The sequence below is a fragment of the Hypomesus transpacificus genome, chromosome 4 (genome assembly GCF_021917145.1).
Source record: "Hypomesus transpacificus isolate Combined female chromosome 4, fHypTra1, whole genome shotgun sequence".
NCBI lineage: Eukaryota > Metazoa > Chordata > Actinopteri > Osmeriformes > Osmeridae > Hypomesus > Hypomesus transpacificus.
The window spans coordinates 10,124,206-10,146,095 of record NC_061063.1 but is presented as its reverse complement, the minus strand read 5'-3'; the positions used below and the strand labels follow the sequence as shown (position 1 = coordinate 10,146,095).

Here is a 21,890-nt window from a genome sequence, read left to right as displayed (position 1 = left end):
AAACACCTAAGTAGGGCAATTCCCAGAGAATCTTATCCCAGATCTTGAGAGCGCCCCCAAAAAAACTCCAGCTTTCCACTTCTGGTTTATTTCTTGTGACTGTAAATGGGTCACATGAGGACAGTCAAACAGAGTTTTCATTTTCCCCCGAAGCTTTTGTGGATAGGAGGGCTGGATTCAGACACGGTGGGTCGATATAAGTAGAGTCAGGGTTTATCACAAGGAGACTTCTGTAAGAAATGTTCTTAAAGATGGCGGAGGGATTATCCGGAGACAAAATCTTTTTTTCTCGCAGTCGACTGAAAGATAAATAATAATACTAATAAGTGAAAGATAACCATTTCACTGTAACTGTGATTAACATCTCAGCTGGGATGGGAATACCCAAGCCTCACTACAAGCACTTCAAATCATGTTGTTGTTCACAAGATCGTTCTTGTCCTCCCCTTCAGTGTCTGCTGTGCCGTCTCTGGGTGTTAATGTCTGGTCCAGAGGCAGGACATCATGGCAGATGGAGGGTTGGAGGGACCTGAGGAGGCAGGTTTTCACGTATGGTGTATTTTCACTGTTGGTCTCATGATCTGCTGTCTCTGTGTGGCTCAGGAGACAGTGTGACCTGGAGTGTGTCTTGCTGAGGACTTGAACACTCAAACTAATGAAAAAAAAACGACACTGTTGACACTGATAAGATGCTTAGAACACAGATGATAATCCTGCTACAGATCATCCAGGGGGCAGGTTTTTCTCCATGAACTACGAACCAGCTCACATGACACAGCAGGAACACACACAACACAAAAATCCAGACAACAGTTGCTGTACTTTCATGTTGTCCTGTACTGCAGTCTCTAGCATGCTCTCAAAAATACATAATCAACAACAATGAACCAGAAACGTGTTAAATGTGTCTGTCAGTGACTCCAGGGTGACCCAAGCCAGCTGCTGGTCTCCCCCAGGCGGCCCCAGGAACCCTGTGGCCAGGCTCCAGAGACGGGGGGGCTCAGTCAGCCGGTGGGCCGCAGAACGGCCTCTCACATGAGCAGGGCTGACTGTGGAGTCTGAGGGTTTCCAGGGTAACCGTCTCCGTGATGTAACATCATATGCTGATGTAAACAGAGCAGGCAGGCTCCCAGCACAGTGGAGAGATGACAGACAGCTCAGGACACGCCAGCAGGACACGCCAGCAGGACACGCCAGCAGGACACGCCAGCAGGACACGCCAGCAGGATAATTACATCTCAGAACATGCAAGCACAACACAGGCCGCTTAAAATATGCCAGCAGAACACGCTACCACAACACATCCAGCTCCCAACATGCTAGTACAACACATCCAGCTCTGGCAGTTAAAGCAGCTTAACTCTTTCATGCAGTGATGTGATTAAGAGACCGTTTGTCAACAAATCACTCAGTGGACATTGTAGCCGCATGCCTTACAGCAGCAGGAGCATTTTGATAGCCTTGCGTGTCATCTCTTGAATTAAACATGCGGAAATATAGCTAGTAGAGGAACATAATCGCTGTTAGCTTTGTGATGTTACTATTTGATATATTTTTTTGTAGAGAATGTATTTAGTAGGGAATGTCTTTAGTAGAAAAGTGTCTACAGAGAGACCAAGGAAGCCTTCTTTTGTTAGGTACGATTTTGTTTTTTGTTTTTTAAATGGCGGCAATTGCAGGAATGCAGTGCAGGTCCTTCTTTCAGCCTGGGACAGGAGTGGTCCCTCTCCAAAAGTTACAGGATCACGTGGTGCTGGGGCGGATTTACAGTAGCCTACCTGAGAAAGTATTTGCCTTAACAATAACCCTGTCAGACTTTCTACACTGTTGCATTTTTTTCACACTGAATTCAGTTGTAGTTTTAGAAACATCGACGCTAGTAACATCACTTGTTTGTTTACACCGTTTGTATTATTATTTTTTACCGCATAGAAGGAACAGCCTCCAATCCCACGTCCGTTGTTGATTTCTGTAAGTCTGAAAAATCATATCATGAACGTTTTCAGAAGGTGATGCTGATGTGTCACCACTGAACCTACCTATTGGCATGATGTGAGTCACACACCTCACATATCTCACACAAATCAGGTCATCAGAAAAAAACATAATTGGTCTGGCACAAGTAAATACACCATCCACATTATTGCTAAGTCGATATGAGCTCATTTTATCACCTCCAATAATTTACTACGATATTAGCCGACTCGTCCACTATCACAATGTAGGTTAGCTCTCTCATAACTCTCACAATGTAAGAGTTATGCTCATTTCTGAAAATTATGTATTTTTATTAGCATTAGTATGCTATAACCCTAAGACATAATATTATAATAAATTAAGCGAAATGTTATTTTCTAACACATTGTGGAAAAGTCTATTACACCACATTTGTTAATTCGACGTTCCGCTCGGCAGTCTGTTTACTTGGTTGGTAGAGGCTACATTTGTTTGGACTGCCCCCGCATCGCCACCAACCAAACCAAAGTACAGCCGTTGGTAATTGCACCGAGAGATCTGCATGGGAAAGCCCAGTCGGTAGTGGAGAAGCACAACGTGACCTGACAACAAGGAACCTCCGGGAAAACCGTCAGTCCTAAAGTATGTGCAAAAGGGGAACCCCGAGGGGGGTTCACGACAAGCGACACTTCAAATGTACGTAAAATTAGGCTGCTCTGAACCTCAGGAGCACACTAATCGTTTAGGAATTACATTTGCAGTATATGTAAATCAATACAGTGAAATGTAAAGCGTGATTGATATCAGTAGCAGAAGTTGAGAACGAGCTTGTGCGATTGTCGCAGACCTCCTGGAGATGACATCCTGTGGTTGGGTGGCAGAGACGGGACCCCCGTTGACGTCAGTGGGCCTGTCTGTTTCCTGCAATAGAAAGTGAGAGAGAAGGTGAAGAGAGGAAAAAAAACAGATCTTACGCCGCCTTTAACGCGTGTTGCTTCAGAAATCTCTTACAATAACAAAGACTGCACTTGTGAGTATGAGAACATTTAGTACTGGAGTATTTATTATTTGTTAATACGGTTACTACTTCGGTCAACCAGGAACGTGTTCTGGTCAGTGCTTTGATGGGGCGCTCGTGGTCCCCTATCGGACGGTGCAGGCTAACGTTAGCTGGTACCGTCAGCTAGCTACTTCTTATTTCGGTGTGCTTTCTTAAGCTGGGTCTGGTTCGTTAGGACGTCTCTGGGTAATACAACGCGGTTTGTCATCCCGTCGTTGTTACAGACGTCTGCAGCATTCTAATGTGTGCTTGTTGGCCGCGCTTACAAGCACTAATTGTAACCTTCTGCAATCGCGTTGGCTTTGGCGTCCCCAGGTAAGATTAATTTACATTCGATCACTTTATGAATTTGCTAATCTGCGTATTGTATGGAAAAATGCAAAAGTGCGAGTGACAACAATGCTGAATATTTAGTTGAACAGTGGAAGCGTCCCATTCGAGCGCTGTTGCAGACAGGGGTTTTCCTGACTCCGCCCTCTGTAGCAGGGCGTTCTAGTCTTGCAACAGGCAGAGAAATACTGTTCCCACACACTGTTTTGCTGATTGTTTCGCCTCACTATTAGCATTAAGGTGAAGTCAGATTGTATCTGATTCTCACCTCAATTCAACACGTACGGCTCCTTCTAGCCTGCGTAGTTCACTTTGACTCCATGTCACTGTCAAACGACAATAAACATTGCCGTTTCATATGAGATAATTACATATAGGCCTATGAGAAACATGTTACAGTCTCAGGGGTATATATCTCAAAGCGCATGTCATGCGTTGTTTCACAAGGCTTCGATAACACGTTGCGGTAAGAATGTAAATTAAATATTTTAACTGTGTGTCAATAAAGGCAGTCGATCATCAGCGAACACTTTTGACAGCTGACAGGTTTACTGTGTGGTACACAGCATCATTTGCTCAGTCATTGTTGTGCTTGCTCACATACATTCTGGATGGCTTTCAGAAATGTTTATTTGCATTCATTAAGCGCGTGCTTCTTCCTCCTCCTCATCATTTGCATCCTTCTTCTTTTAATTGGTGCTGTCATCATAACTGTTGGAGTTTCTATTACTGTATGAGCCATGTCAACACTTACATATATTTGATGTTTGATTGTATGACTTTCGTCGTCCTTACGAGCCGTGTGACCTGGTGCATGCGCTGTGTACTGCCGTATCGGTTGCGAGATGATGTCATAGCTATAGCGCGCACATGTACAACTGTATGGTGAAAATCCTCCTGTAGTAGACGTTATGTAACATTTGCAAAGTAACAAAGGCGCGACCATGAAACACACAAGGAACGTGCACGTGTATGGAATTGGAGTAGGTTGATCGTCTCCATGATCAGGAGCCACTCATAAGACTAGGGGGGGGTTTGTAAAAGCATGCAGGTAAAATAATATTGATGAAATCATTTGAACTTGAGCTGTTTTCATGCAAGCGCTGGTCCAGAGCGAGGCTGCTGGTCCTGAATATCAAGCAGTCCTGTAGCTTGTGCTCGTGGGTTTGAAAGGTTGAGGTTTAGTTTAACATTTAGCTTAAACAACACCTCCTCCCCTCGTGGGTCTTTTAGACGACTAGGATTTGCATAACGACTAAAATAGGTCCGCTGTTCAACCACTGCGAGAGAGGGAAACAAAAAAACAATAGCTGAATAAGTTCATGCTGCCCTTTTCATGTTTTCATAGCCCTGATTCGGTGATCTATTGAGTGTTAGCTTATACAGTGAGATGAGTGTGATAGTAGCATGACTGCTAACAGGCTTAACACCCCGGAGCGTTCTCCTAGAGAGACAGGACCTTATTGTTTGCACCTTTCGTCATCCAAACTGGTGTTCGTCAAAGCAAAGGGCAGGCAACGCCTATCAGACACACACCTGTCAATCAGTCGTTCACTATAAACAGCAGCCCTCTCACCTGAGGTCTGCCTGGATGCAACGTCAGGGGGGTATTTATAAGGAGGTGGGACGCAACACACCTCAGAGCTAGGTCCTACCTGCCTCAGCTGTGCCGTGAGGGCTTATTATGGTCTGTTGTCTGACCAAAGAGGAACCATAGTTTTAGTGAGGGCTCAGATCTGAGAGGACAGCGTACCTCCAGACCTGCAGCTGGATGGGAGGGCCTGCTTACTGATCCTGTGTGTGTTGAGACGACTCTAACCAACATGTGTGTGTGTGTGTTCCGTCTTCCGTAGATGAATTTAGAGGGTGGTGTTGACTGTGCGCATCTGCACCCGGTTCATCACAAGCTTCTCCTGCAGTAGACCACTCCAGAAGATGTGTCAGTGAACAGGACCATCAACATGCCGCGTACCAAACAGAACCACCCCAAAAACCTCAAAGGTCAGTCTCTCTTTCTCTGTCTGTGTCTCTCCGCTGCCTGCTTCCTGCTTGGGTCATTCTGCCTGTTCAGACCTGTGTTGCGCAGTATTGCGTCCCCTACCTGTGGTTCCTAGTGGACTGGGTTCATTGTTAGGTTTAATCTGTTGCTATGATGGCTGCTACAACTTTGCATGTTTACAAAGGGATGCTTCTTAATCAAAGACAAGCTTTTTGTTGTTGCACTTAATCTCCACTAAAGGCTGTAATGCTAATTATTGCATTAAACCTACACACTTTTCCAATACCTCAGGAATAAAAGCAGTGCTAGATAGACGGGTCCACGTCCACACATTTCTATTTGTGTTTCTCATTGCTGTGGACCCAGTAGAAGACACTGTGATGCAGCAACCCAGATTTTACTGTTTGTTTATGATATAAACCCCCCTTCCTGCTTATTGCTTTGAACTTACTTGGCCAAACAACATGAATAATTGAGTTTTCAGCACATCGCCCAGTAGAGGAGTGGAGAAGGAGACATATCCCTAGACACACTACACCAGTTACTATTAAAAAAATACAGACGATTCGCTTATTTTATTAGGAGCAGGGAAGGGAGATATGAGAGCGTGGTTTCTGCTGTGTTTTACAGCCCGGCTGGAGGTGGGATTTTCAGGGGTCACACAGATGTTGATCCATGCACAGGCTGTGTGACGACGTGGTTGTACTTCATGTGAGGTTATCTGATCAGTGTGTGTGATGCGGGTGTCCCTGTGACACAGCGTCAGGATGCTCGTCAGTCTAGTTTGAAAGTGACGCGATTTTGCTGATGTGCTCCGGGGCGCCCCGTCCTCCTGATGTTACTCCTCCTCCTCCTCCTGTCCTCCTCCTGTCCTCCTCCTGTCCTCCTCCTGTCCTCCTCCCCATCACCCAGCTCTGTTCAACAGGAAACGCAGATTCTGATGTTAGATCTGGCGTGCCCTAACATGCTCCTCTGACATGAATATTTCTCCACTCGCCACAACCTCTGTCTGTTTCTAGACAATCCAAGCAAATCTTATCGACTAGTAGTCCCAGCAAGCATAACTCATAACTCAGAGACTACAATGTGTGGCCTGTCACAAAGATTGATGGTTTCCTGTTGGAGCACATTATTTAGGCTTAACTAGTACAAATAACACAAATGGTGGATTTCTCTAAGTACTATTACTGTCACTGGCTTCCCCCTCCATCCACACTTTTAGCTAGTCAGTTCTGATGTTAAAGAGACAAAACTATGTATTGTAAAGACTGTTTTGTAGACGAGCCCAGCTGGCCTGTTGGGGTGGTTCCAGGTGAACATAAGAGAGGGTGGCATTATTTTGGGTGTAGTGTGTGTGTGTGTGTGTGTGTTTTGTCTGTGTGATCTGAAGAATGCTGTGACGCAGTTTGCGGGCAATGAGGGAGGAAGTAAGGAACTCCTATTCTCGGTCCAAGTCTTTTGTTTACTTTCCTCAAACAGCTGGTTTCCAAGCAGCCCTGTCTGGTGTTGTTCATCAGTTTCCATCTCTGTCCAGAGAGCATCCGTCCAGCGAGGTGTCAGCTAGCCTCTCCACCTCCCCTTGCCATCAGGAGAACCTGATTACGCTTCCAGCAGCAGTGTTAGATTTGATATCAGCGTTACAGGATAGAAAACCTGCATAGTGACAGCAGGATGTTTTGTGTTTGAATATCTCAATCTCAACATACGCTTTTAGAACGTGCTGCAGTTTGTTTGATGGGATCTTGATGAGAGCCCGACCAATAAAGGATTTTTAAGACCGATACGAATATGTGGTGATTTAAAAATCCGATATATCGGCCAATATATATATTAGATATATTTTTTTAAATCCAGAAACGCGTAACAAAACATAAACAGATTTCCTTAACATAAGTTATTTATGAGTCCTCACTAAAATAATATGATAATGCAGTTTATGCAAAATATATTAAAGTTCTGAAAATTAAGATATGAAACTTAGTCCTTTGAACAGGAACGTTGTAGAGTGCACTATGGTGGACAAACTATGCAACGCCAACACTCATAACATGGTTAAAGGGTGTTTGGTCCGTTTTTATAAAAAAAAAATATAATTCATTTATCTGTGTTTCTGTGTATATATAATTTGTTGTAATTTTGGGGGGGAGATTTTACTTCAATATTGTCTTTATATGACATCTGACTGTAAGAGTATGTTATATTCATATATATATATATATATATATATATACTTGAACCTTTGTTCCCTTTTGTTCTTGCTATAAAAAAATACACGTAAAAAATAATTTAACGGCCAATATAAATGCCGATACCGATAAGTTTGGAAAATGTCTAATATCGGCCGATAATATCGTCCCGCCGATAAATCGGTCGGATTCTATTCTTTATTTAGCGGTTTACACCCCAGCTGATTTCCTGACAACCGTCTAGAGCGGTGAGCCTCTCTGTGCTTTAGGCACCAGCGTGTTGTTCCGTCTAGAGCGGTGAGCCTCTCTGTGCTTTAGGCACCAGCGTGTTGTTCCGTCTAGAGCGGTGAGCCTCTCTGTGCTTTAGGCACCAGCGTGTGGTTCCCGCAGGACCAGGGCTTGTCCCACACACTATGTTGGGTCTGTTGTTTGGCTGATAACGTTGTGTGAGGCTGAAAGAAGTCAGGGAATGTACACTTCCCTGTTAGAAGATGATCTACTCCTTTATGAGACCCATTCCCAGCAGTGAGAGAGTTTATAACACCTGTGTGGGATAACTAAGCATGCTAATTCATGTGAAGGTTTGTTGTATTCAACTATATGTTCCTGGTTATATTACGATACATTCACGGGCATGTGTATAAACGTTCTTTTTTTCACGAGCTGGGAAGCTATGCGTCTGTCAGGTGAAAGTTTCACCAGGACAGGTGGTACCTCCCAGGACTGTGACAGCATTCTGTCAATGATTGACCCTTCGCCCCAACACAACGTCACTCTGCCAAGTGATCCAAGGGTCAGACAGACACGTGTCTCTTTAGAGCTCCTTGATCACCAGGAGACAGATATGGCACTTCATCTCTGTTTGTTTATAGTTTATAGAAACCTACCAGGATGGTTTTTCTGTAAGGTCAAACCCCTAACATCAAACATCCTCAATGGACGGAGATAGTAAAGAAGGATTTCACAAGTTCAGACACCACGCCAACATCTGAACTCGGTAGGCCAAGTCACTTGAACAAGAAGAATGAATGAATGACTGAACAGTAATATTGTGGAGTGCTTGTGTCTAGGGGTGTCACGATACCAAAAATTCAGTAGTCGGTGCCAATACCATTAAAATAACACGATTCTCGATGCCAATTTCGATACCATGGTAAAAAAAAAGAGGATTGTCTAAGATTCCATGTAAGCTACTTGAACCATGAACTTCTTTAAAATATTTGAAAAATAGCAAAACGTCCTACAAAGACATACAAAACATGTGCAATAGAGCATAGCACAACATAATAAAGTGCAATTAAGCCATTCAGCTAACAAGATGAACATGACATGAATTTACCTTCTAAGCTATGGGCTAACGTTAAAACTACAGCTAACCTGCTGTAAGCTAACTATGTACATAAGCCATTGTAACACACGTGCCCACCATCTCAAACATCATGTAACGTGTATTTTAGTATGACAGATTAAACAAACAGAAAAAGAGCATTCTTTGGATGTATTCAGAATTTCGCCGCAACTTCAACGAACATTGATTTATTTTGTATGATGCCAGATGTTAGCATCGGTGCTGCGCCTCTTCTGGAACTGAATCAGAACATGCCTTGAATTCTTTAAACAAATCCAGATGACGATCTTTCAGGTGCTTAGCTAAATTGGAAGTATTCCCCCTTGGTCTGAAGACTGCGGTAGCATTTTTTGCATAATGGCTTCTGCGGATTAATTATAACGCCACGGTCATCTGCCTCAAACGCAAACTACTTTTTTTGCCTTTCTTGTCAACAAGTCGAAGCGGGGCGATCGCTAAAGCAGCAGTTGTTATCTTGTTTTTCTTAATGTAAACGTCGACTGGAACACTCCTGAAGGCGCAGCACCGATGCTAACATCTGGCATCGGCGCTCACGGTACTTACGGTGCTTCAAAAAAATGGGCATCGTCGGTGTTTTGTTATTTTAGCATCGGAAGGTACCGTAAGTATCGGTTCTCGTGACATCCCTACTTGTGTCTGTGTCAGGTCTGTGTGGAGATCAGCAGCTCTCCTAAGTGTCTGGAGGCTGGGATGTGAGTTGAGATCTGGTGGACGGACAGACCACACAGCAACTCAGTCGTGGCTGTATTCATGTGCTCATCACCAGTTACACATGCATGTTGTAATTAGCAGATTAAAGTTGAGTTAAACAGAGACAGCAGATTCTTCTCCTTATCCGCACATTAGATTCTGTTTGTTTCCAGAGGGTGAGTGACGTCAGGCTACAGTCACAGTGTGTTCCTCTTGTGTGCTGTGTGTCCACAGCAGCAGAGGGCCGTCCTGGAAGCTGTCCCCTGAGCTTCTGCTGCTCCGGCCTGGCCTGGCCTGGTCCGGCCTGGCCTGGTCTGGTCTGGTCTGGTCTGGCCTGGTCTGGCCTGGTCCGGCCTGGTCTGGTCTGGTCTGGCCTGGCCTGGCCTGGCCTGGCCTGGCCTGGCCTGGCCTGGTCTGGCCTGGCCTGGTCTGGCCTGGCCTGGTCTGGTCTGGTCTGGCCTGGCCTGGCCTGGCCTGGCCTTCACATAGTCCCTTCAGGTCTGAGGCTCTGATATCAGATCTCCTCCAGATATCCTCTTTCCCTGCAGTGCCCTCAGGTCACACCAGGCCACTGCTCTATGTGGAGAACAGGAAGCTGTGTTTTACATTTAGTCATTTGGCAGACGCTCTTATCCAGAGCGACTTACAGTAAGTACAGGGACATTCCCCCCGAGGCAAGTAGGGTGAAGTGCCTTTGCCCAAGGACACAATGTCATTCGGCACTGCCAGAAATCGAACCGGCACCTTCTGATTAATAGCCCGATTCCCTAACCGCTCAGCCATCTGACCCCATTATCACATATGATATGAAAGGACACGTGTGCTGGAAGCCTGTGGCCTGTATTGATACGTGTTGATGATTATTGAGGATCCGCTAGAGAGGCCGCTCAGACTGATGTGAGAGGAGTTTGACATGTTGTGTCAGGCTCAGGCAGCTAAACCAGTCTTTCCGTACGGTTCCTTGACGTGACAGAGGCTCAGTCCCAGCTCTCTCTTGCAGGCAGGAAGGAGCAGGGTTTTAGCAACAGTAACTACAACAGACAGGCTAGGACGGGCGCTGGGCTCACTGTAGGAACCTCTGAAGGGTTCACTGGGAGGAGGGAGGAAGGAGGGAAGGAGGAAGGAGGGAGGACTGGAAAGGGTGGGAAGGAATTTTTATGGTCATTTCTTTGTATGGTTGAAATGTTATACACTCGGTAAAAAAAGAAACTGCTCATTTGACCATCCTGAATGTAGCTCAACAAGCCGTTACTCTCTTAACCAGAGGGAAGCAAAAGTATGTTTTTGTATTCAGGCTGTCAACGATTCTGAAAATGAGAGAAATGCAGACTTTAATAATAGATCATCATTTTTTTATTAGCTAACTCATAACTGCTAGCAACATATCTCATGTCTTATTTCCAGTAGGCTGTTTGAGACAGAAGTGGGTAGGTGTTGGGTGAGAAGGGAGGTACCCACCGACTCCCCCCCCCCCCCCCAGGGAGAGCAGATCTCCCATCGTCCTGCTGCTGTCCACGACACCCATGTGTCAGTCGGCCATTTTGCAGCTAGTCAGATCATTTCAGCTTCATCAGCTGGGCCTGGGTGTTCCTCTGGAGAAGGATGAGATGTGGACTGAGTGGTTGATGGACTCATGTAAGATCTGCCGTTGGGTCAGGGCCTATGTCACACCTTGCAACGGCTGTGTTTGGTGAATGTGGGCTACTGGTTCACCTCTGAAGAGGTTGGTACTGGTGTTCTCTTTGTTTAAGGACAGCTGCTGAAGGTGTTCCGCCCACCTCATCAGAAACTGGGCGCTTCATTCACACTTTCAGTTTCAGTGTCTGTCAAACATTCACTGTTTATCAGACTGTGGTGACTAATACCAGATCTAACACTACCCACCTGTTGGTGCAAAGGCTTTCTTTGTGTGTGTGTGTTGCTGTGCAGTGTGTGTGTGTTGCTGTGCAGTGTGTGTGTGTTGCTGTGCAGTGTGTGTGTGCTGCCTACATCCCACTGTGGAGGCAGGGAAAGATACATTATTGTTTCTGAAACAAAATGTTCTGTTCAGTTGCAGTGGACAGGGTTAGTTATCTATAGTCGAGACGTTTAGCTGTCAGACTCCTGGACAAGAAGGTGTGTTTGGTACGCTAATGAATGCATCTCACCCAGCTCGCATTGGGTATCTACTATACACCACTATATGGTACTATACACTACTATATGGTACTATACACTACTATATGGTACTATATGGTACTATACACTACTATATGGTACTATATACTACTATACAGTACCCCAGAATACCCCAAAGGGCTGATGGGTGCGATAGAGGGGCGCTGGGTGAGATAGAGGGCTGATGGGTGAGATAGAGGGCTGATGGGAGAGATAGAGGGATGCTGGGTGAGATAGAGGGCTGATGGGAGAGATAAAGGGCTGATGGGAGAGATAGAGGGATGCTGGGTGAGATAGAGGGCTGATGGGAGAGATAGAGGCTGCTGGGTGAGATAGAGGGATGCTGGGTGAGATAGAGGGCTGATGGGAGAGATAGAGGGCTGATGGGAGAGATAGAGGGGTGCTGGGTGAGATAGAGGGCTGATGGGAGAGATAGAGGGGCGCTGGGTGAGATAGAGGGCTGATGGGTGAGATAGAGGGCTGATGGGAGAGATAGAGGGATGCTGGGTGAGATAGAGGGCTGATGGGAGAGATAGAGGCTGCTGGGTGAGATAGAGGGATGCTGGGTGAGATAGAGGGCTGATGGGAGAGATAGAGGGCTGATGGGAGAGATAGAGGGGTCCTGGGTGAGATAGAGGGCTGATGGGAGAGATAGAGGGGCGCTGGGTGAGATAGAGGGCTGATGGGTGAGATAGAGGGCTGATGGGAGAGATAGAGGGCTGATGGGAGAGATAGAGGGATGCTGGGTGAGATAGAGGGCTAATGGGTGAGATAGAGGGCTGATGGGAGAGATAGAGGGCTGATGGGTGAGATAGAGGGCTGATGGGTGAGATAGAGGGGCGCTGGGTGAGATAGAGAGCTGATGGGTGAGATAAAGGGCTGATGGGAGAGATAGAGGGATGCTGGGTGAGATAGAGGGCTGATGGGAGAGATAGAGGGCTGCTGGGTGAGATAGAGGGCTGATGGGAGAGATAGAGGGCTGATGGGAGAGATAGAGGGGTGCTGGGTGAGATAGAGGGCTGATGGGAGAGACAGAGGGGCGCTGGGTGAGATAGAGGGCTGATGGGAGAGATAGAGGGCTGATGGGAGAGATAGAGGGCCTTCAGTACCTCAGAAGAGAGATTCTTAGAGACTTATCATAGAGGTACACATACACTAGACAGGCATGTGTCATCACAGGCACTGTGGACGAGTTTGGAGGATTCAAGGTTTCTGTTCCTGATTTGGGGAGAAGTGAAGCGGTTTGGAATCCTGTTAGAAAACAGCTCAAATGAGCAGAGAATAGGAGAAGCTGCCACCCCATCCGGAACCCCTTCAAGTGTGTGTGTGTTTGTGTGTGTGTAGTTGGGTGTGTGTGTGTGTGTTTGTGTGTGTGTAGTTGGGTGTGTGTGTGTTTGTGTGTGTGTAGTTGGGTGTGTGTGTGTGTGTTTGTGTGTGGGTAGTTGGGTGTGTGTGTGTGTGTTTGTATGTGTGTGTGTCAGAGCAGTGCTGGCAATGCTTAATGGTTTTCCCAGGCAAAACCCAATGTAGTGGTTGCCAGGGAAACGGTGCTGCTAGAGTCTTGGTCTGCAGGTGCTGGAAGCTTCTATGGGCACCACGGAAACCAGAGGGGGGGGCGGGGCGGGGGGGGGGGGGGGGCGGGGGGAGATGGGGGGGAAAGGGAGAGGAGGGGGACAGGAGGGGAGCGGAATGATAAATAGAGCCCTAGTATAAAGAGGACATTTAAAAGAAAAATAATAAATGTAAGGTTATAATAGCAGAGCATTGCAAAAGAGTGGAGAGAGGGAGAAATAGAAACATAAGAGAGCTGTTGGCTCCAGTCCTGACCTCTGTCACAGCCTGGACTCCACTAGATCCTCTCACACACAGAGAGACAGGAGGGGGGAGGACAGACTGAAGACAGGGGGGGAGAGGACAGAGGACTCTCCCAGCCTCCTCTCTCCCCTCTCCCAGCCTCCCCTCTCCCAGTCTCCTCTCTCCCAGCCTCCCCTCTCCCAGCCTCCTCTCTCCCAGCCTCCCCTCTCCCAGCCTCCCCTCTCCCAGCCTCCTCTCTCCCAGCCTCTCCTCTCCCAGCCTCCTCTCTCCCAGCCTCCCCTCTCCCAGCCTCTCCTCTCCCAGCCTCTCCTCTCCCAGCCTCTCCTCCCCCAGCCTCTTTACCCCCAGCCTATCCTCTCCCAGCCTCCCAGAGGCTGTTCAGCCCCTCCTCTCTGTTCAGCCTGTGTGTGTGTGTGTGTGTGTGTCAGAGGGTTGTCCTTGGTTGTCCACCTGATTGATTCCATCCGGACGATTCTGAAAGATTGAAAGCTGTGAGTCATCAGAACCTACTGTGAGGTCAAAGGTGTCAGTGAGGGACATTCTCAGAAGTATACAGGAGAATGAAGAGAGGAGGAGGAAGAGGGAGGAGAATGAAGAGAGGAGGAGGAAGAGGGAGGAGGAGGAAGAGGGAGGAGGAGGAGGAAGAAGTGGGGACAGCTCATAACATGTCACCCCGTCCTTCAGCTGCTGTTGCCATAGGGATAGACGAGAGATATGCAACACTAGGGCTGCAACAACGAATCGATTAAAATCGAATATGAAAAGCGTTGGCAACGAATTTCATAATCAATTCGTTGTGTTGCTCGATTATTACGCCTCTCAATAAGTCGCGGAGATGTTTGAGTATTAAAAAAAAGTTTAGTTGAGCGCGGAGCAGAGGTAGAGGAAAGACCATTGTTTGAGTAACGTTGTTGAGTAACGTTGTTGAGTAACGTTGTTCTGAAACACATGGCGGAGGCAGAGAAATCAGTACGACCCAAGCCATCCAAGGTGTGGGAGCATTTCAAACTAAATACATCAAACCAGTGTGTTAATTGACCGAAGTGAAGTTATTTTCATATTCGACATGCGTCTCACATTCGGAAAATGCTACTTTGCAGCGTCGCGTTAGGGACCGGGAGAAAACTACCCCCATACCATTTTGAAAAATAATATTTTTATGAATATAAAACCTCAAACAGAAACCAGAGTATCTTAACAATGTCTGGTATACTTCCACAGCCTTTACCTTTTCAACAAATGAAATGATAGAAAATCACAAATCTTTGAAAATAGCTTAATCCTCGCAAATCTTAACTTTTTTCAAAATTGTGTCAAAAAATCTTAAATATACACCAGATTATTCAAATATAGTCTGGCCTACTTCCACAACCTTTCAATTTTCAATAAAGTTTTAAACAAAACTAAAATAAATTGCTAATCTCTGAAAATAGCATTAAATCCACGCTAATATTAATAACTTTTTCAAAATTGTGTGCCTGTTTGTGCACATTTTGAAGATTTTGTGCCCTGTGAATTTGCACTGTCAGTTCTGTTTTTGCATAAAGGGTTGGAAATTAATGCTTTTTTTCCCCGCTTATTTATCCGATTCATTGATTTATCGAAAAAAGAATTGACAGATTAATCGATTATTAAAATAATAGTTAGTTGCAGCCCTACGCAACACTTCCTGATGGACGTATGCTTATAACCACCAGACCCATACTACACCTTATAACCACCAGACCCAATACTACATCTTATAACCACCAGACCCAATACTACACCTTATAACCACCAGACCCATACTACACCTTATAACCACCAGACCCAATACTACACCTTATAACCACCAGACCGAATACTACACCTTATAACCACCAGACCCAATACTACACCTTATAACCACCAGACCCATACTACACCTTATAACCACCAGACCCATACTACACCTTATAACCACCAGACCCATACTACACCTTATAACCACCAGACCCAATACTACACCTTATAACCACCAGACCCATACTACACCTTATAACCACCAGACCCATACTACACCTTATAACCACCAGACCCATACTACACCTTATAACCACCAGACCCAATACTACACCTTATAACCACCAGACCCAATACTACACCTTATAACCACCAGACCCATACTACACCTTATAACCACCAGACCCAATACTACACCTTATAACCACCAGACCCAATACTACACCTTATAACCACCAGACCCAATACTACACCTTATAACCACCAGACCCATACTACACCTTATAACCACCAGACCCAATACTACACCTTATAACCACCAGACCCAATACTACACCTTATAACCACCAGACCCAATACTACACCTTATAACCACCAGACCCAATACTACACCTTATAACCACCAGACCCAATACTACACCTTATAACCACCAGACCCATACTACACCTTATAACCACCAGACCCAATACTACGCCGTTGTACACATTCTTCTGTAATGAAGACGTGTGCATATTTGGAAAACGTTCATATAGTTTGTGTGGGAACTGCCTCACGTTAGAAGTGAGTCAGAACTGCCTCAGGTGTGATGTGAGTCAGCACTGCCTCAGGTGTGATGTGAGTCAGCACTGCCTCAGGTGTGATGTGAGTCAGCACTGCCTCAGGTGTGATGTGAGTCAGTACTGCCTCAGGTGTGATGTGAGTGAGTACTGCCTCAGGTGTGATGTGAGTGAGTACTGCCTCAGGTGTGATGTGAGTCAGTACTGCCTCAGGTGTGATGTGAGTGAGTACTGCCTCAGGTGTGATGTGAGTGAGTACTGCCTCAGGTGTGATGTGAGTCAGCACTGCCTCAGGTGTGATGTGAGTGAGTACTGCCTCAGGTGAGATGTGAGTGAGTACTGCCTCAGGTGTGATGTGAGTGAGTACTGCCTCAGGTGTGATGTGAAGATTATACAGGTGAACTTGGTTCCAGTGAACATGTGAGAACTTAGTGTGCAACATGACGAATACTGGCTCAGCAGTGTGTCATGTCTGCCGGTAAGGAGAGGGGGAGAGGGGGAGAGGGGGAGAGGGGGAGAGGGAGATAAACAGCCAGGGTACACATGTTCACCATTCCCTCACCTTCGTGTGTGTGTGTGCCACTGACTGTGTTTATGAGCTGTGTCTGTTAGTACATTCATTAGGTTTATTGTGTAAACTGCAGACCTGCAACGCCTGAGCACAGGGTTAATATACAGGACGGACGCTGGAGTATTTATAGACCTGGGGGCGTGGGAGGCCAGTGGGTTAGCGGCTAATCTCATGTTGACAATGCTGTGGGCTGGGGATGTGTCTGTGTGTCCCTGTAAGTACAGAGGAATCAGGCACCAGGGCTTGGGTTTGTTTAGGTGCTCCTCCTGGGCAGAGCTGTCCTGGTGAGGGAGGAGCAGATTAGTCAGGGCCGCCTTGAACTGAAGGGGAGGGGAGGAGGGAGCTCGTGCATGCGCGTACATGCGTGTGTTCTGGGTTGAAGTGAGCTCTCAGACAGACGGTAGCCAGACTCTGAAGAGTTCCGCTCCGCAGTGGTGTTCAGAGTCTCCCTGAGGGGGGAGGGGGGAGGAGCAATGAGGGAGGGGGGAGGAGCAATGAGGGAGGGAGGCAGGAATACCAGCGGTTATTGGTCAGGAGTGTGTGTGTGTGTGTGTAATGTCAGGTGTTTCCCTGCGAGCTTTCTGAATCTGGGGGAAGACTGAGTGTGAGAAAGCAGCCAGTCTGAAAGCAGCCAGTCTGAAAGCAGCCAGTCTGAAAGCAGCCAGTCTGAAAGCAGCCAGTTGGACGAATGTCGACACTGAAGCAGCAGCAGAGTTTACAGGTACCGTTCTGTTCTGTTTTCTTCTGTTCTGAGCGTCTATCTTGGTACTGTGTGTGTGTGAGGGATTACACAGCCTGTCCTACTGGGGGACCAACGTGGGCGCTGGTTTTCTTTTCATTTCTTTCTTTCTTTGCTCTCTCTCTCTTTCTCTCCCTCTCTCTTACTCTCTCTTACTCTCTCTCTCTTACTCTCTCTCTCTTACTCTCTCTTACTCTCTCTCTCTTACTCTCTCTTACTCTCTCTTACTCTCTCTCTCTTACTCTCTCTTACTCTCTCTCTCTTACTCTCTCTCTTTCTCTACCTGTCCCTCTGCTATATTTCTTTTTTTCCCACTCTTTCTTTCCTGCCACCTTGAGGTAGGGCAGAGTTGACCTCTTACCAGATCACGTCCAGGTGGAATACGGGGCCTGGCTTTTAAAATCTGGTCTTATAAAGATTGAACTCATTTTGTAAACGTTAGGTGAATAATTTTAGCAGACAGCAGTGTGTCTGGGTGGAGTCTATCACCATGGTGATGTGCATCAGTAGGCTAGTGAGTGGCATGGTTCTGTAGGACAGTGAAGGTGTTCACCAGGCTAAAGGCTGCTGGTGAACTTCTGGTGGCTCCTTCATCTTGGCTTAGAGCTCTGAGTGACGTAGGGAGAGACATGACCTCAGGCTGGGTAACCCAGGGTGTTGCATAACATCCAGAGGACTTGAACAGAGAGAGAGAGAGAGGGATGAACAGAGAGAGAGAGAGAGAGAGAGAGAGAGGGATGAACAGAGAGAGAGAGAGAGAGGGATGAACAGAGAGAGAGAGAGAGAGAGAGAGAGGGATGAACAGAGAGAGAGAGAGGGATGAACAGAGAGAGAGAGATGTCGACAGCGGTCTCAGTGGTGTTCCTCTCCTCTTGCGTAACGCCCCCTCCTGTCGTCAGACATGGCAGCAGAAAGCACCAAGTCATAACATCCTCAGAGACAGCAGCAGCAGCAGCATGGTTCGTCCTCTGCATCCTGCTAGACTGTGGTCCTCTGGCTCTCCTGGCTTCCAGGGACACATCAGTCCAGCCTGGGCTGCCTGAACACAGCCTGGACACAGCCTGAACACAGCCTGGGCTGCCTGAACACAGCCTGAACACAGCCTGGGCTGCCTGAACACAGCCTGGGCTGACTGGACACAGCCTGGGCTGCCTGAACACAGCCTGGACACAGCCTGAACACAGCCTGGGCTGCCTGAACACAGCCTGAACACAGCCTGGTCTGCCTGAACACAGCCTGAACACAGCCTGGGCTGCCTGAACACGGCCTGGGCTGCCTGGACACAGCCTGGACACAGCCTGGGTTGTCGGGACACAGCCTGGACACAGCCTGGGCTGTCTGGACACAGCCTGGACACAGCCTGGACACAGCCTGGGCTGTCTGGACACAGCCTGGACACAGCCTGGACACAGCCTGGGTTGTCTGGACACAGCCTGGACACAGCCTGGACACAGCCTGGGCTGACTGGACACAGCCTGGACACAGCCTGGACACAGCCTGGACACAGCCTGGACTGCCTGGACACAGCCGGGTCCTGAACCTCCAGGGTCCTGATCCTCCAGGGTCCTTATGGGTTTCTGTTTGTTTACCCGAGGAACAGACAGACTGGGCTAATGGCTGGCGAAAGACGCTTAGGGACTGAGGCAGGCTTAGGCAGGGAGAGAGGCAGCTTGAAGCACGCCCAGAGGGAGGCAGCTTGAGGCAGGCCCAGAGGGAGGCTTCTGAGCCGGCCAGCAGTCTCCCTAGGGGAGCTCTCAGCACGGGGCACAGATGTAGCACCACACAAACACACACACATCATACACACACGCACACACATTATACGCACTTACTAACACATACATGCTGTTCATCCCCTGGTTGTAGCTGTAGATGATTCCCTCTACCCTGTTACCCAGCTGTGGATGTAATACCCCAGGCTGGGGGAGAGTTCAGAGGTGCTACATGGGACTCTTTTGGTACCTCACGATTCAAATCGATTCTTGGGGTCACGATTCGATAAAAAAACTATTCACGTTTTTTTTTCAATTACGAATCTTTTTTTTAATTTTTATTGAAAAACAAAACATGAATCGCAAGAAGACTGAATCACGATTCATATGTGAATCAATTTTTTTCCACCACCCCTAGTGCTAGGTGTGTCTGTGCATGTTGACAACACCTGTCCCAGACTGACTGCATTCTGAGGCGCCATGACAACATCAGCCGACCGGATGTGAAAACAGCCCTTGGCTGAAAGGGTGTTTTTTTACATACCTGCGTGACATCACCGTCGAACCCAGGTGAGAGCACTGGAGGGTGTAGACCATGGGAGGTGTTGTTCATGTGGAGCGTTCCTCCAGGCTGCTAGGCGGCCATGTTGGCTCCCGTGGGCTGGACTCCCTGCTGGAGAGCTTCTGGTTTCAGACGCGTGAGAGAGCGTCTGGAGGTGGTGTATATTGATATGGTTCTGCTCTGGAGCGGATGGTGGTGTGAGTTGTGGATTGTAGAAAGTTCTTGGCGGAAACCAAGTCAGAAACATACCAGAGCTGGGGCTGGCTCCTGGAATACATTCTTATTGTCATTTTATTATTATTTTTATCTGCTTTTTTGTCGTTTTTGATGATTTGTAAATGTATTTTTGAAATGCAAGATGACGATGTGAATATGATCTGAGAGTAATACTAGCTTCTCTCTGCATGCTGCTACATGCTAACTTTGGGAAGCAGAAAGAGGGATTTCAGCTGTTTCATTTAGCTTCATTGTGTTGGGTTGAGTCTCCTCAGTCATTAACAAGCGCAGGCTACATGCTGACACATTACATCTATAGTCCAGATGTCCTGTTCAGAAACGTTTTCTTTTTACACAAGCACAAATGTTGCTTTAATGGCAGTGACCTTAAACAACAAGTTCTGTATTTAGTTTGATACTCAGAGTGACAGTGCAGAAAGTATTTGGTCATGCCACATTTACTGTTCCTCATGTTGGTCATTTTTGGGTTATTCTCTGATTGTCTAATCCTGTTTGGTAGTTGGCCTCCCTGAAGCCCTCCAGTTAACCTCCAGACCAGAACAGGAGGGATTGTTCTCCTGTACCTGTCTATGTGAGGGACCGGGGGGGGGAGGGTTACGTTGTCACCACCCCTGACCCCGGTATGCTGTAGCTCAGGGCTCCGTCTCTAAGGGGTTCTCCTGAGGACTGAAACCTGTTCTCCTGCTCTCTCTCACCTCGTTCAGCTTGTCTGCATGTGATGTCTCTTCCACACTTCTGTGCTTCTGTTGTTCATAAATGCGTTAGTGTGGAAAACCAGCTTACTGCACACCTGTATCTCCTCCCAGCCTGCTGATAGAGACAACAGTCAGCAGGACTTATGAACCACCTACAACCCTCTGGCACTTCAGAAGAACCCTCCAGACAGGGGGGAGGGAGAAGGAGAGAGGGACAGGGAAGGAGGAAGAGAAGGAGAGAGAAGCAGAGGGAGGGAGGGAGGGAGGGAGGGAGGGAGGGAGGGAGGGAGGGAGGGAGGGAGGGAGGGAGGGAGGGAGGGAGGGAGGGAGGGAGGGAGGGAGAAGGAGACCTGGAGGGTTCTCTAGCAGTATGTTGATACTGCTTGTTTGGGCAGGCCCTCTAGCCCTCCCTTCCCTGCTATCACTCATCCTCCCCTCCCTCCTCCCCTCCCTCCTCCCCTCCCTCCTCCCCTCCCTCCCTCCTCCCCTCCCTCCTCCCCTCCCTCCTCCCCTCCCTGCTCTTACAGGAATTCCCCTCCTCGTCACAGTTGTTCTGAGGAAACCGCATTAACTCCCTGCCCTCAGCTGATTGGCCAGCAGAGCTGGTGACTGTTGATGGATGAGAACAGAAAGCTGCTGCTGTTCTATGGTGACATTAGGACGGACTGTGGGATTAAGACAAACTTAGTGACAAAAAAGGGGTGTAGCATGTAGGGTTAGGGGAGGTCATGCTTGTGTCGAGCCCTAGTCATGTGTACTAGACGCCTGCAGGCCTGGGTGGCAGTTGTGTGTGTGTGTGCGCGTGCGTGTGTGCGTGTGTGTGCGCGTGCGTGCAGGAAGTGGGTCTGTAACTCAGTACTCTGTTCAGGTTGAAGTAGAGGATTTAAAGCAACGGTACTTTCAGTTTCAAATAGAAAATGAGATCTGGAAATCCAGTCTTTTTGGATTGTAAGATACTTTTGAAGCAGTTCTGTGTATCCTGTCCGGCTAACATGTGATTCGAGACACAAGTGGATATATATTTGTTTACTATTCACAGGGCGTTTGTCATTATCTCCATTATTTCAAAAAGTCTGTCCTTCACTCGCAGTGCACCGGGGTCAGAATACAAACTGTCATGTGACAATGTCATGTGACTGGGGGCAGAGGGCAACGCTGACGTTATGGTGTCAAAATAAATCAACACAGAACTGGATGATACCACAATTTAATTGTATTTAACTTTACTAATGATGGACATATCGTATTGATGCAACCACAATTTTTTTTTAATA

The 21,890-nt window shown here is 47.3% G+C and overlaps 1 protein-coding gene across 3 annotated transcripts in view; it reads left to right on the top strand.

The window, feature by feature from the left end:
* Nucleotides 1-2,841: 2,841 nt before the first annotated feature.
* Nucleotides 2,842-21,890, top strand: part of hivep1 (HIVEP zinc finger 1) — a 35,147-nt gene continuing 16,098 nt past the window's right edge. Inside the window, exons 1-2 of one of the 3 annotated variants that reach the window (XM_047018527.1) lie at nucleotides 2,842-2,986; nucleotides 5,200-5,347. In XM_047018527.1, the coding sequence (XP_046874483.1) occupies nucleotides 5,308-5,347 (40 nt within the window). In that variant the 5' untranslated portion in view covers nucleotides 2,842-2,986; nucleotides 5,200-5,307. Of the gene's footprint in view, nucleotides 3,332-5,199; nucleotides 5,348-21,890 lie in introns of all 3 variants that reach the window. The other 2 variants (XM_047018525.1, XM_047018526.1) reach the window with 2 other exon arrangements.